We start from the raw sequence: 13,279 nt of genomic DNA, 5'->3' as shown, positions 1-13,279 counted from the left end.
CTCATTATGAGACAGCATAACATTTCAAGTTGCTGCAAGTTAAGAAAACCTAAGGTACACATCAAATTCCATACCGTATCATTTGTTTCTATGCAATTAAAGAAAGGCAGATCCCAGATACATGCTTTCAAATACAAACAAAAAAATCAGATCACAATTGTCTACAGTGATTTCAAACAAAGGATGAACATCTTTCAAAAAGCATGAAAACTGAATGGGAAATGGAACGCTTCACTTTGAAAAACCACGTTTTCCATTTCAGTTTTAAAAAATTTAGTCAATTTTCTTAGAAAACAAAATATTGATAGATTTTTTTGTCAATGTATGAAAACAGTACATTTGAAAAGATCCTAACAATATTTTTTCTGCATGTTTTTACTTAATTTCATATTTTTTTTCATGCAGTGTTAAAGAAAAAAAAAGTACTGATTATTCAGTACCTGATGTCTGATGAATCTCATGTTCAAAACACACTATGGAGTAAAAAGAATATTTCTTAACACTTTTCAATGCAAGTGACAGTAAACAAGATCATATCATCCTTATATTTTATTTTTCAGGATAAACAGCTTTCCTAAATTCATTTTTGTGGAGAAAGAAAAATATGATGACTGCCAACATTTGCAAAATGAATTTTCAAGGCAGCTATAAATTATTTAGACATTGACTTACAAAGGTCACCCAGAGCTTTTTAACTGCCTGTGTATTTATTCATTCAAGTCTGGCCAGCACAGATTATTCAGCCTTTTAAGTGAAGGGCAACATAGTTATGTATTTTCCTGCAAACAATTACTCCTGAGACTTTTAAACTGAATGAAAAAGGAACAGAAAACACGAGTAGAGACACAAAAGGAGTAGTTCCAATAAAAGTAAAAGATGGGATCTTAGTTTGACTAGATGTCTGTACATACATGTCAACAAACACAAATAAATTCCTACCGAACATGCAAACTCATAGAAAAGATTTGAAAAGTTACTTAAATGAGCATTTTAGAAGCAGCAATGCAAGTACTGTAATATATTAGCATAATGAATTGTGAGAACTAACAATCAAGCCTTGGGCAAAAACTTCATTGCTTTATGTTTGCCCAGTCAGCTTTGAATTTCCTTATGAATGCTTAGACAATGGCAGTGAAAGCAGCCTATTTTGCAGGCAAAGCAGCTCTCTGTTACTGCATTCAGCAATTTACATAATAATAAAATAACACACAAACCCTGGCACTGACAAGCTTTGGGTATTTTTGTTACAGATATCCGGTCTGACCTTTTAATATATTAAGCAAAAGTTTCATACGCACCCCCATAAACTTATTAAATTAAACACATATCACGTGCTTTTGGAATTTAAGGTTATAATTACCTCAGGGAACTACAAGCAGAAATCTCTCAATTTAGTTTTGAATAGCACACGCAGGCAAAGAAAAATTATGGAATTAAAGGTTGTATTAGCTAGGCTATAATATCCTTCTAACTGCACTGAAACTCTAATTTCTTTTGCTATATTGACTCCAAACTCAAAAACATCACTAAACCTACTATCCATCAGGTTAGTCCCTCTGACTTTCTGACATCTGTAAATTTGATCAATACATAAAAATTCCCAACAAATCAGCAGATGGACTACTCAAATCTTTTCACTCAGAAAGGTCAAATTGTTAAGAAATAGCTTTTTGGACTGTAAAACAGTATCATTTTAAACTATATAGCTAACATGAACTTCATGACTACTACTTTCTTCGGTAAATCTCAAGTCTTGAATCAGTAACATCAGAAGCTTTCAGAAGACCCTAACGGGGTTCATGTAGTTTTCACAGTCAATGTCCTCATTCTTAAAAATATCTTATGCTAGATATCTATACTGGGAGATTAAACTCCATTTTTAAGCTTCCAACAAGGGAAAAACCCAAAACTTAGTGATGGAAGAGCAACAGTTTTTCTGCTTGGGCATAAAAAGTGCAAAATCATGAAAAAGAACAGCCATAGTTGCATAACTAATTTACAAAACCACTTCCTCTCTTTTTAAGACTCATTTCTATGGTGACTTACACAAGAAACCAGGTACTAAATAAACAAATCCCAAGGACACTCAGGAACATCTTTTACAACTTAATTTAGAGTAAAGGCATATGAATAAAAGAATATTTAAGGATTGTGCTTACTTCACTGTACCACTCTACCATTCAGTACGTGTGTCTCGTAACTGACTTCAGTTGGAAGTCTTGGAACAGAAGGAACCTGACCCTGTGCGGCCTTTGTACAGCAGAACTCTACTATGAGAAAAGATTCACAGCTGTTCCAGTTTTGAGACTCCCTTGCCATATGAATAGGTTAAAAAAGACCACCAAAAAAAGGGGGGATTTTATATTATTAGGCCAAAATACTGTTTTATAACTCTGAAAGCTAAATAACTAGTAGATGGTCAAATTATAACTATTGTACTGTATCATAAAAAGCATCTCGTGCTATTTTACAAAACTTTTAAAATTGTGTTCAAATACCTTCCCAGAGTAATTTTTGCTCAGACACAGGATTTTTTTATAAACATGTCATTATGTATGTGCTACTTTATAGTTCTCAGATGGTTTTGAAACCATCTGCACAATTTCCTTGCTAACAGAGATTATACAAAATTATGAGGGCAAGTTCAGCATTACATGTATAGCTACAAATAAGAAGGTGCAGTGGCAGTGTCAATAAGGTGTATATTGTGCACCTTTTTCCCCCAATTAATCTGTACTCAAGCTACAAATTATTGAGTATTTCAAATCTTTGAATAACTCGACGTTTTTTTGTCATCCTTCTGAACTTAATACACTATAATAAGTTTTCATTTTGCCCACCATAGCATAGTAAACTTACAGTATCAAGAATATTCAGCCTCACTAAAAAAAGCCTGATAATGCTATCTTAAAAAAATAAAGACAGCCTCTATAACAATATACAAAACATACTAGGAACGTCAGAATGCTGGGGTGCTAAAAGGTATTTTGGCTAAGTAATTTGTAAAGCTCACTCATACTTCTGTGTCTTGTCAAAAAGCAAAATTTCCAAACTCACAGGAATTAAAAACTTTTATCACAAAACAACATACTTCAGTTCTATCAAAAAATAACTTTCACTTCCGCAACCAGACACTGATAGTCACAAACCCACATTTTGGGTGGGTGGGTGGGTGGGGAAGGTATTGTAACCCTGCACCAGAAACACGTCAGATGTAAGTCTTTACTTCTGTATCATTTACTTTTCAATAAGACCTATACTAATACTCCCTAAACAACAGCTACCTTTTTATTAGATTTTCTGGCTCTCCCTGACCCAAACATTCGGGACACAAAAATGACCAGAGGGATGGAGCACCTCTCTTATGAGGAAAGGCTGAAAGAGCTGGCGTTGTTCAGCTCGGAGAAGAGAAGGCTGCAGGGAGACCTTATTGCGGCCTTTCAGTGCTTAAAGGGGGCTCATAAGAAAGACGCAGACAGACTTTTTAGCAGGGCCTGTTGCGGTAGGACAAGGGGTAATGGTTTTAAACTAAAAGAGATTAGATTCAGACTGGATATAAGGAAGACATTTTGTACAATGAGGGTAGTGAAACACTGGAACAGGTTGCCCAGAGAGGTGGTAGATGCCTCATCCTTGGAAACATTCAAGGCCAGGCTGGATGGGGCTCTGAGCAATCTGATCTAGTTGCAGATGTCCCTGCCAATTGCAGGGGGGATGGACTAGATGACCTTTAAAGGTCCCTTCCATCCCAAAGCATTCTATGATTCTACGATTCAACACTAAATTCTTAAAGGCGAAGATTTCTGACTTATCTTCAGAAGCCCTGCATGCTACCATACCGCAACAACCAACAGAACTTACGGCGATGATTCCAGTATGATGCTATTAGCCTGGGTGGAAGATGGAGATCTGTGATTTACAAATACTTCACTTGGGGAAGTGTGAACTACATGGTCCACTAAATGTCCAACTGATGAGGGTCGTAACCGGGCTCCTTCTTGAGTGAAGGCAGAGTTGCGACTAAGAGGGAAAGCACAACAGTGTGATGTGAAAAGAATATTATTATTCAATCTACATTTCTTACAGCACTACAAAGGAATGCTAAAATAATTATTTCCTCAGTGCAAGCATATGTTCATATACATATTTTTATTAAATGATTTAAGGTTTCAAAAATCACTGAAACAATTATGTTGTCAGATCAACATGCCGTATTTCATAATTTTCTTCTTAAAAATGTTAAAAAATATTTTCATAAGCACTAAATGGCTAATATTTTTCTTTTTTTCTCTTTTTTTTTTTTTTTTTTTTAGAAGAAGCCTGAAAGCATTAGGGTCCAATGAACAGGCTACTGGAATGACAGTCCAGTCAATGAGAAGAAAAATGAATCCCCAAGAAGAAAAATCCTGGCTCTGTCCATAGCAGAACTTAACCTGAATTCATTAAGATGAACATCTTATCCCCTGCATCTTCTCCTAGAAGAATCATAAGCTTTGCACTGAGAGTCTTATCATTTCTGTGACCCCAAATTTTCCCATTTGAAAACTATCATATTGACAGACATCTTTCTTAAAATGCTTTGAAATACGCATGATTAAGTTATGTTACGCTATAAGCATCATTATTACACCATTTTTACAATAATTTTTAAATGCTACAGATATTTACAATGGGCTTCTGAATAATATGCCGCAATGCCAAAGAATCTTAAAACCTTCTGGTTTATGCAATACAAAACTGGGTAATACCAATTCTTAAGCCAGTTTCAGCATACTGAGAAAACTGGTTACTTTCCAAAAGAAATCAGGAATGATTTTTCACGAACTATAAACATAAAACAGAAAGCTTTATCATGTGAAAAGAGTGTACTTTGAAAGGAAATGCAGAAAAATTGAGGAGAATAAACCTGAAAAGCTTTCTGATTAAGTAGTTTTCCCCAATGTTTTAAGAAGCGGTATTAACCAGAATCAATTATTTCTAAAATATCACACAGACTTTATCATCAGTTTTTTTCTTAGCCAAATGAGCAATTTAGTTTTAACTGTGCTTGAGAAAACTCAAGCTCTCAAATTTAGGGTAGCATGCTCCATCTTACACTTTTTATAGGTTGAGTGAGAAGAACCTAAATTTCACCCCCAAATAGTTTCTCTTATCTGGAGCTAAATGTTCCAGAGAACCACTCGGCACACAATTTGTGAAGTTGTTTGTCTCTGTAATGCATTAATCCTTTTATTACACAAGTAGGTCACTCACATTAGAGGTAGACAGTCACTTCTAGGGAGAGAAGATTCGATGCTACTTACTGATTTGGGGTTCCAGGTGGAGACCGTGATGGTAGGCTCTGTGTTTCCAACCTATCATCAGACAGTGAGTTCCTACTCACTACTTCCCAGTCCATCCCACTTATTAATTTCCGTGCCAAGGGTTTACTGGGGGATCTAGAAGAAGAAAGTAAAATGACTAACCAAAAATTATATGAGCTAAGAACAAAATTACATAAAATTCACCACACTGAAACTGAAGTTCTATCATAGGAAACCAAATTATATGGAAGAAAGGAAATGTAATAATGCAAAACTATATTTACATGGGCAGTTCTGTATTTTCTCAATATACTGTACTTCATTTTCTGTACTTTGTACAAGAACGTCAATGAAATACAGTCATAAAATACTGTTGGCTGGGAGGGAGACAGGCAAGATGGAAAAGGAACCCACTAACTTCACTAGGCATTTCTAATGCCTCAAAGAGAATCTGACTCAAACAGAATAGTCATTGAGAGGTCTGAACTTAAAAACAAAAAAAAACCCTAAAACACGAAAGAAAACAAAAAAATCCCCCAAACCTCTAAGTAACCAACCACTCAACCATCTCAGGAAAAATAAAGCAGTGGAAACATCAGCCCAAAAAAACTCTCAAAGACTCTGAAGAACTGAAAGTGGGGTAATCATCAACATGGCAACGGAGCTACCGAGTTTTGTTTACTCATCAGAGATTTTCATCATGGTGACAGGCTTTCTTCCAGAACATGTTTTGTCACCTGTAGGGCAGATGCAATCATCCTATTTTAACTTCTTTGTGGGTAACCAAACTTCATTTGGTTTTGCGCCAGAAATGTCCTTCAGGTTAAAGGTTGTTATCACCAGTAGTTTTTATACAAAAGGAATTGTATTTTCTACTCGTTGCCCTTTCTCAATATCGAGGAAACTTTTTCTTCTCATTCTCCAGTCATCCCAGGATACCTATAATCCCCTTCTGCTGTTTCTTTCACCTATTTCTTAAGCACAAATAAGACCATACTTGCTATCTCTCATGAAATACTATGTTTCCCTTTTATACTGGAAATCATCATATGAATCATCCAAGAATTGTGGTTGCTTTTTTCTTAGCATCACATTGGATGGTTCAGTCATCCTGCGACTAAATATACCCAGACTTCTGCTGGTTTTTGTTTCCAACTGAAAACTTTTTAGCCAACAGCAAAAATTCTTTTAAACAATCTTTATATGTCCTGTGTACTTTGTGTTACTGGGTTTTTACTTTACTTCTACTACTTTGATGGTGCTATATAATTCACTTTTCTCCTCTATCATTACTCAACCCTCTCTTGTTCCAGTGACACCTCAGTTTCATCAGTCTTTTGTGCCATGATCATTTCATTCCCATTTGCATCTATATTCCATCACTATACTCTTCTCTACTCTTCAGCTTTGCAGAATGAGGTGACAACACATTATTGTATCAGCGTAACTCCTTCATTTCTTTCCCCAGCTCCATACACCTGTATTACAAAATAACTTCTGCCTTTGCTGTCCTTGGGACACATGGTAACTGTTCTTTATCTTCATCATTATCACCTTACCGACGTACTGAATGTGCAAGTCCAGAAAGAAGAAACTTTGAGAAATTAAGGAACTACCCGCACACAAATTACATCCTTCTGAAAATGAGAACCTTAGTTACAAATACATTTTTGCTTCTCACGGAACTTGAAACTCAATGCAAGCCACCACCTTAAGCAGACTGTTCTCAATATTATCAAAAAGTGTACAACAATAACCAGCCAAGCATCATATTGAATAATCTATCTTCACATGCAGAAATACATAAGTCCTATGGATGTCAACAGTGTTTGATACTAAAGGAGTGGTGATCTGTGTGTGGAGGGTTTATTTTCGTTTTTATACCCCCAAGCAGTGCTGAGCATGTATTGCATGCTGCTTTGCTGCTCTAAAGACTTACTGAATAACAGCTGACAAATTTCAGACAGTTAAGTTAGATGGGCTATTCTAAATACTACTGTATCAGGTCTTATTCCACCTGGGAAAAAATCTAATAGTATATTGATATTTATAAACAGGTAAAATATCAATTATTTAATTTCTGAGGAAAAACACATCCAGTTTCTTAGCATGCTTCACTGTATTTAAGCAGTATTAATTTGATTCAGTAAGTAATTATCTTGATATCATGTCAATTAAACCAACATTTCAGTTTCTGTAATTTGCTTCAAATGTGAGCAACTCAAACCACTTAGGTAGTTTTCTTCACAACCATAGCAAATTTGAGCAGTTCTGAACAGGTAAAATAACAAGAAACCAGCAGAACTGAAATGCATGTCTACTGTTATCCGTTCATTGTTCTTCTATTAATCAAAGCTATCATCAACTAGACTTTGCTGACAGCACGCTTGCAGCCAGCAGATTAGCACCAAGAGCCAGCTCTGCCAAGAAGTGGATTCTACTAACCAAAGAGTGGGCTGAGGGGAAAATGCAGAGGAACATAATATATCCAGTGCTAAATTAGGTAAATACAGTACTGCATATACAGTCTTTTCTGACAGACATGTAAATGCAGCTACTGAACCTTATTTACCTTCAGTGAAAAAGCAACAAGTTAAATATAGGAAAGTTGATGGTTTGTTGTTTGGTTTTTTTTTCTTTTTTTTTTTTTTTTAAATGTGCCACAACAGTGAAAGAGCACTATCCTTGCCTATATAAAACAAATTAAATTACAAAGAGAGACACAAAAGTATATCGGGAGGGGAAAAAAACAGTTTTTCCAAACATTAAATTGACTGCTTCAAAAAAAACCCCACTGCATTGTATCTCAAGTCATAGTTTGTAAGTACATTTTTGAAAACTTCCTCAATCTGTGCAAAATGAACATTACTCTAAAATAAGGAAAGCGTCACCTTCTTCCCTGTCAAAATAATCCAGTGTTAAGAAAACTCACCTTTTACTGTGGGTAGGGTCTGATCTTTCACAAATAATACCTTACTACCATGATAAACAGCTGCAGCGTTTATCAGCAAAAGTTCGTTTCAATTATTTTATTAACAGCTCTAACCTCAGAGTCCCACCCACTCATGTTTGTTGCCTCCATTTCCTGTCTTTGCAGAAATTTCAAAGAAAAAATTACCACACTGCAGCACTGAACTTCTCAGTGCTGTGGCTTTCTGATACTAGTTCTCCTGCCAACACTTCTAAATCTAACAATAAGTTACTTTTTTATTAGCATTTACCATATGTTGTGAAATATTCCTGCAAATTTCTCCTGTATCGCTAATACCTTACAATATTCAAATAACTTTCTCATGCCAGAGTGCAGCTGAGGAGATGGGAGGGGGGAAGTAAGCTGTAAAAAACTTTTGAAATGCTTTGATGAACTTTGACATTCTAAATTCCATGTTTGCCTGCTCAGTCTGGATGCTTCTATTGCACCCCAGCACAGGACACTGCTAGTTAACAGAGTAAACTATTTTCAGATTTGATTTTTGGTGTATCTGCAGAGACATTCCTAAAAAAAGTTGGAAGAAGTCCAGATAGATACATCTGGGTAGCGACAGAGACTGAAAACTTTACCTGCCCTCAAAATCCAGAACAGTCTTACGAGCTGTGATACTATGTCAAATACAAAAAACGAGTAGCAGGGATGAAATTACATAATGCAACTAAAAAAAAAAAAAAGCATGACATATTATATTAGCTCAGCTACAGTACACAAAAGCTTTCAAAGACAGAATTTGTTGTGCGTCCCACAACTGAAGTGCTAAATTCTCACAGGAGCTGGGAAAGAAAGAGGGTATTGTTTGGGAATACAGGTGGGAATCTTTTAAATCATTTCTGTCCCAAAAAGAAATATAACCTGGAGCCACAGCCTTGCTTTGTATTTTGACAAGGAGGACAGGGAATGTGTTTCTCAGCAAAACTGGCAACTCTGCTTCAGACCAAGAGACTGAAACTGTATACAAATCTGCAGATACACCACAAACGACATGCATTTTAAAGCAACTGAGGAACTATTTAATTAACCTGAATAGATGCACGGTTGAAGCAAGATTGGATTTTTGGAAACAGAGATTGCAACTTAATGATAAGGAGTTTGCAAATACAAATGACTGAGATACCCACTCACTATCATACAATGCACATAAACTACCTTCTCTCAGCTCCAGTACACACCGTCAGAACTGAAGTAGAATATTTTGCAAGGACTCTAAGAGAGAAGAGTGCTCTTTAAGAAATCTCTCAGTTCATGACTTGATCAAACCTTTTTAACTTTTATTATCTGCTTTCACTTGTATTATGCTGCTGGGAATCCTTACGGGTTTACTTGGGTTGTGAATATCCTGCAACAAATGAGGCCAAGAGAAGAGCTGTAAGATGGGGGGGGGGGGAAATCTGAACTGCAGCAACAGTCTTCTAAATGTGGAAGTGAATGCTGCATGAAGATTAAGAAAACAGCATCTACAAAATGTATCAAATTTATTACAGACTATCTCCTTCACAGTAACAGATCCCTTTTTTTAAATTAATTTTAAATATTTTTATGATTTGGAAAAAAAAAACCCACCCATGAATACTACTTCAGCTAATTTTAAAGTCAAATCCTGAGGACAAACAGCTAAGCCTGCTAATTGTAGGTTATAACTCCTTGTTTTATTAAAATGGCTGTTAAGAAATTTTATTTTCATGTCTTGTGCTCTGTATCTATGTTCCGCTCAGTGTGCAAAGGCTAGACAGATGATCGTTACTTGTGGTAATCACCATTTCCCAATTTAGAACAAATAGATCACTCAAGTAACATCTCAATATAACTGTCAGTGTTATTTTCTTACAATGAAATGATTCAAAAGTTTGCTTAGGCAGTATTAGCTCAAATAAGGCAGTTTCTAGTTAGATATTGATGAGAACACAGAGTGTAAATCTGGATAGCTCTAGAAAAAAAAAAAATGAAAACATCTTTTTTTTTGTTTTTTAACTGATCTTGAATAGTAACAAAAGCAACAGTAATTATTTAATTTTTTTTATGTGTCCACCTAATTCTCAAGAAAGACCTGACTGTAATGCTAGCACACCCCTGGTTTCATAGCAAAAGGCAACCAATACCTAGCAGAACTTTCAAAAGCAACCGAAAGAAGCCTACTGCTTGACAGCTTAAAAAGCTGTTCAACAATACGATCACTTTGTCTGAGAAAGACACACTGAGAAAGAGAAAGGCAGGTTCCTGGAACAAAAACCACATTATATCTGTAAAATCTTAAAAAGCAAGAAAGGGCTAACATTTACTCAGTATTTTAACTTGAAATGTAAATGTTTAGAAGACAAGGAATTAAAGATAATGTTCTTAGATTAAGCTTCTTGAACCACATGGTGTTCTAAAACTGTCTTATATTTGAAGTTTTTTCACCCTTGAAAATACTAAAAGTCTTTACAATTGAAAATGCATTAACTGCACACTGTGATGGGGAGGACAGAGGAAGAAACAGATGATCTATTAAAAACCTTTCGAGGTGTGCCTGTTACAATACACCATTAATTTCAGTTCACCGTCGTATGCATATATGCCTCAGACATTTATCAGTCATTAACATTGCTAAACAACTCAAATGGTGAGGATGAATGCTGTATTCCTTAATCTAAAAACAACAGTGGAAAATAAAATTACTGAGAACAGAGAAGCCAAGTATTTTACTAACTAAAAAAGCCAAAAAAGACTTGAGAAAACATCAGAGCAATTCTAGCCATGGCTTTCAATTTTATCCAGAGCATATATTACAAAATACGAGTGACCCCAGCACCACTTGTTCAATTTTGACTCCAAGGGAAGAGTGCCATCTACTGAATAAGAGTTTCTAAAACAATAAAATATACTCCTCAAAACCAAGTATAGTCTCTCCTCCACCCTATTTACTTGTGAGGAATTGCCAAGTTCAGAATGCAAGAAGAAAAATAGTTTTTAACTGATTCGTAACTGTCGTTTAAATAAATAAAACTCAGTTGTCACGGCGTTGAGTCTTCTGAGTACTAAAAAAGCTGCCCCAAGTAAAAATCTAACCAGACTCCCAAAGTAAATTAAATAGAGTAAAAAATAACTCTACAGCACACAGAACAAATTGGTCTTATAAAAATCTACCTGTTGAACAAATACGTCGCAGCGCTTCTGCTCCCAAATCCTTGTAATATGGAGCTGGGTATCTATGGTGTGCCCAGCTAAAAACTCCCATTATATTATATTGCACAGGGGGAAAGAAGGGGCGAGTGGGCAGGAAAGCAAGGCAGAATTCACCAATGCTCAAACAGTGTTTGCAAGTACTTGAGAAAGGCTGCTGGGCTTGTTACTAAAGTCTGCGAGCATAAATTGGAACTCCAGAGTTCTTTAAGGGGTAACTATGCTAAAAGACATTCCTTATCTCAGTAAAAGTATAAGCATAAAAAAAGGCACAGAGCATGCTCTCTGCTCACAAGGATTCTTTCTATTAATGATCAGAGCAGACTGCCAAATGGATACAGCAGCAGTTTTACTTTTGAATGCTGTACCATAATTTCTGAATGAAGAACTAAATCTGTGTCTTGACTGATTTCTTGTAATCACTAAACCCCTCAGGAGTCTGAAACACAATTAAGTAAGAGATTCTATGATTAGCCAACTACTCTGTGACAGAATACCTTCAGAAGCAGCTCACTTCCAGCTCAAATTTTTCATAGTAAAATACCTCATTAGGACTATAGTGATAAAGCTGTTCTCACCAAGTAAGACACTCGCAGTACCTTATTCTAAAGGAAATGTGTGTGTACTGTTGTAGGTTGTTATCAGGGATAAAACATACCCATTAACTCAGTAATTTAATGGAATAGTTAAAGAGACCATTCTTTGCAATAAAGACAGCACAAAGAGGGCTAGTACATGTAACAGCAAACTACGCAGATTGAAGGCTATTCTGAACTTTGAAAATATATGAAGGGGGAAATATTAAAGATTCTCCCCCATTTCTGCCTGCTCCAAAGAGACACCCTCCCGTATCAAAATTAAACTCCTTAATATGGTTAAGTCAAGCCACCAGCAACAGTCGACAACAGTTGCTCTTTATTTTACAGTTTTGCAAACAGAAAACAATGATCCCATAACATCTAAAAAGATACAAACAGAAGACTTACTGATCTTGTACAAATGTAAATTGCTTACCTTGCAAATACCCTGTCTTTGTTTGCTCTTTCTTTACCATACTGCACAGACTGGACCTCTGTTCTCCCACTGGAAAACAAAACAAAACAAAACCAAACCACTAAATGCAACAAACTTAGGATAACAATTTCTTGCTTAAAACTGAACCATCTCAACAAAAAAACCCTAAATTCTATTTCCAGTCATGCTCAAGCAGTTGCGCTAGCTTCAGTACAGTGTAACTTCAGAAAGCATTTGGTAGAACTGTAGGTTGTTTTTCCCATTACAGTCCAACTGTAACAAAGACCATTAAATTTTAGGCATAATATAAAGCTTTCTCTTCTCTTCCTTTTTCTTCTTATCCAAAGCAATAAGAAAGTTCTGCATGGATCTTTGGATAACACGTAACACTATAATCTTTCCTGTTATAGCCACAACCAAAAGTTACTGCATCTCCTCTGTACTCCTCCTAAACTATTCCCTGAATTGCCAATAACTTAGTCACTACTTAGTTCAGCAAAATATCATGAAGAAATTAGATGGTAAGCACATCAGGACTGTATTCTTCTACATAACTTGTCAAAACCAAGATTAGATCTTAGAACTTGCTGACTTTTCATATAAGAGCAGATGTCTTGTGTCAAATCAAAGATCCTTTATAATATTTCATAATTTCTGTTGTAGAAAAAAAACCCAAATTTTTTTGGAGTGTCTATCAGCAGTTAAGAATTGATGGCAACATACCAGCAAAACTCCCTCTTGCAGCCACTTCCCCATTTATAACCTCCTACCAAGGCACAGAATCAGAGCATACATGTCCTAAAAGGATACT

General features: G+C 35.8%; 1 protein-coding gene across 2 annotated transcripts in view; it reads right to left on the bottom strand.

Moving 5' to 3' along the window:
- PTPN4 (protein tyrosine phosphatase non-receptor type 4) overlaps positions 1 to 13,279 on the bottom strand; it is a 120,831-nt gene that overhangs the window by 27,140 nt on the left and 80,412 nt on the right. For both annotated transcript variants that reach the window (XR_015699233.1, XM_087734358.1), the window contains exons 13-15: positions 12,469 to 12,537; positions 5,304 to 5,438; positions 3,862 to 4,020 (exon numbers count right to left, since the gene is read on the bottom strand). Coding sequence is in view for 1 of the 2 variants with exons in the window: in XM_087734358.1 (XP_087590484.1) it covers positions 3,862 to 4,020; positions 5,304 to 5,438; positions 12,469 to 12,537 (363 nt within the window). In the remaining variant the exon portion in view is untranslated. The remainder of the gene's footprint in view (positions 1 to 3,861; positions 4,021 to 5,303; positions 5,439 to 12,468; positions 12,538 to 13,279) is intronic.

Source organism: Nipponia nippon, unplaced genomic scaffold (genome assembly GCF_047370975.1).
Source record: "Nipponia nippon isolate SJK-2023a ecotype South Korea unplaced genomic scaffold, ASM4737097v1 scaffold_5, whole genome shotgun sequence".
Taxonomy (NCBI): Eukaryota; Metazoa; Chordata; class Aves; order Pelecaniformes; family Threskiornithidae; genus Nipponia; species Nipponia nippon.
This window is presented reverse-complemented; position numbering and strand designations above follow the sequence as displayed.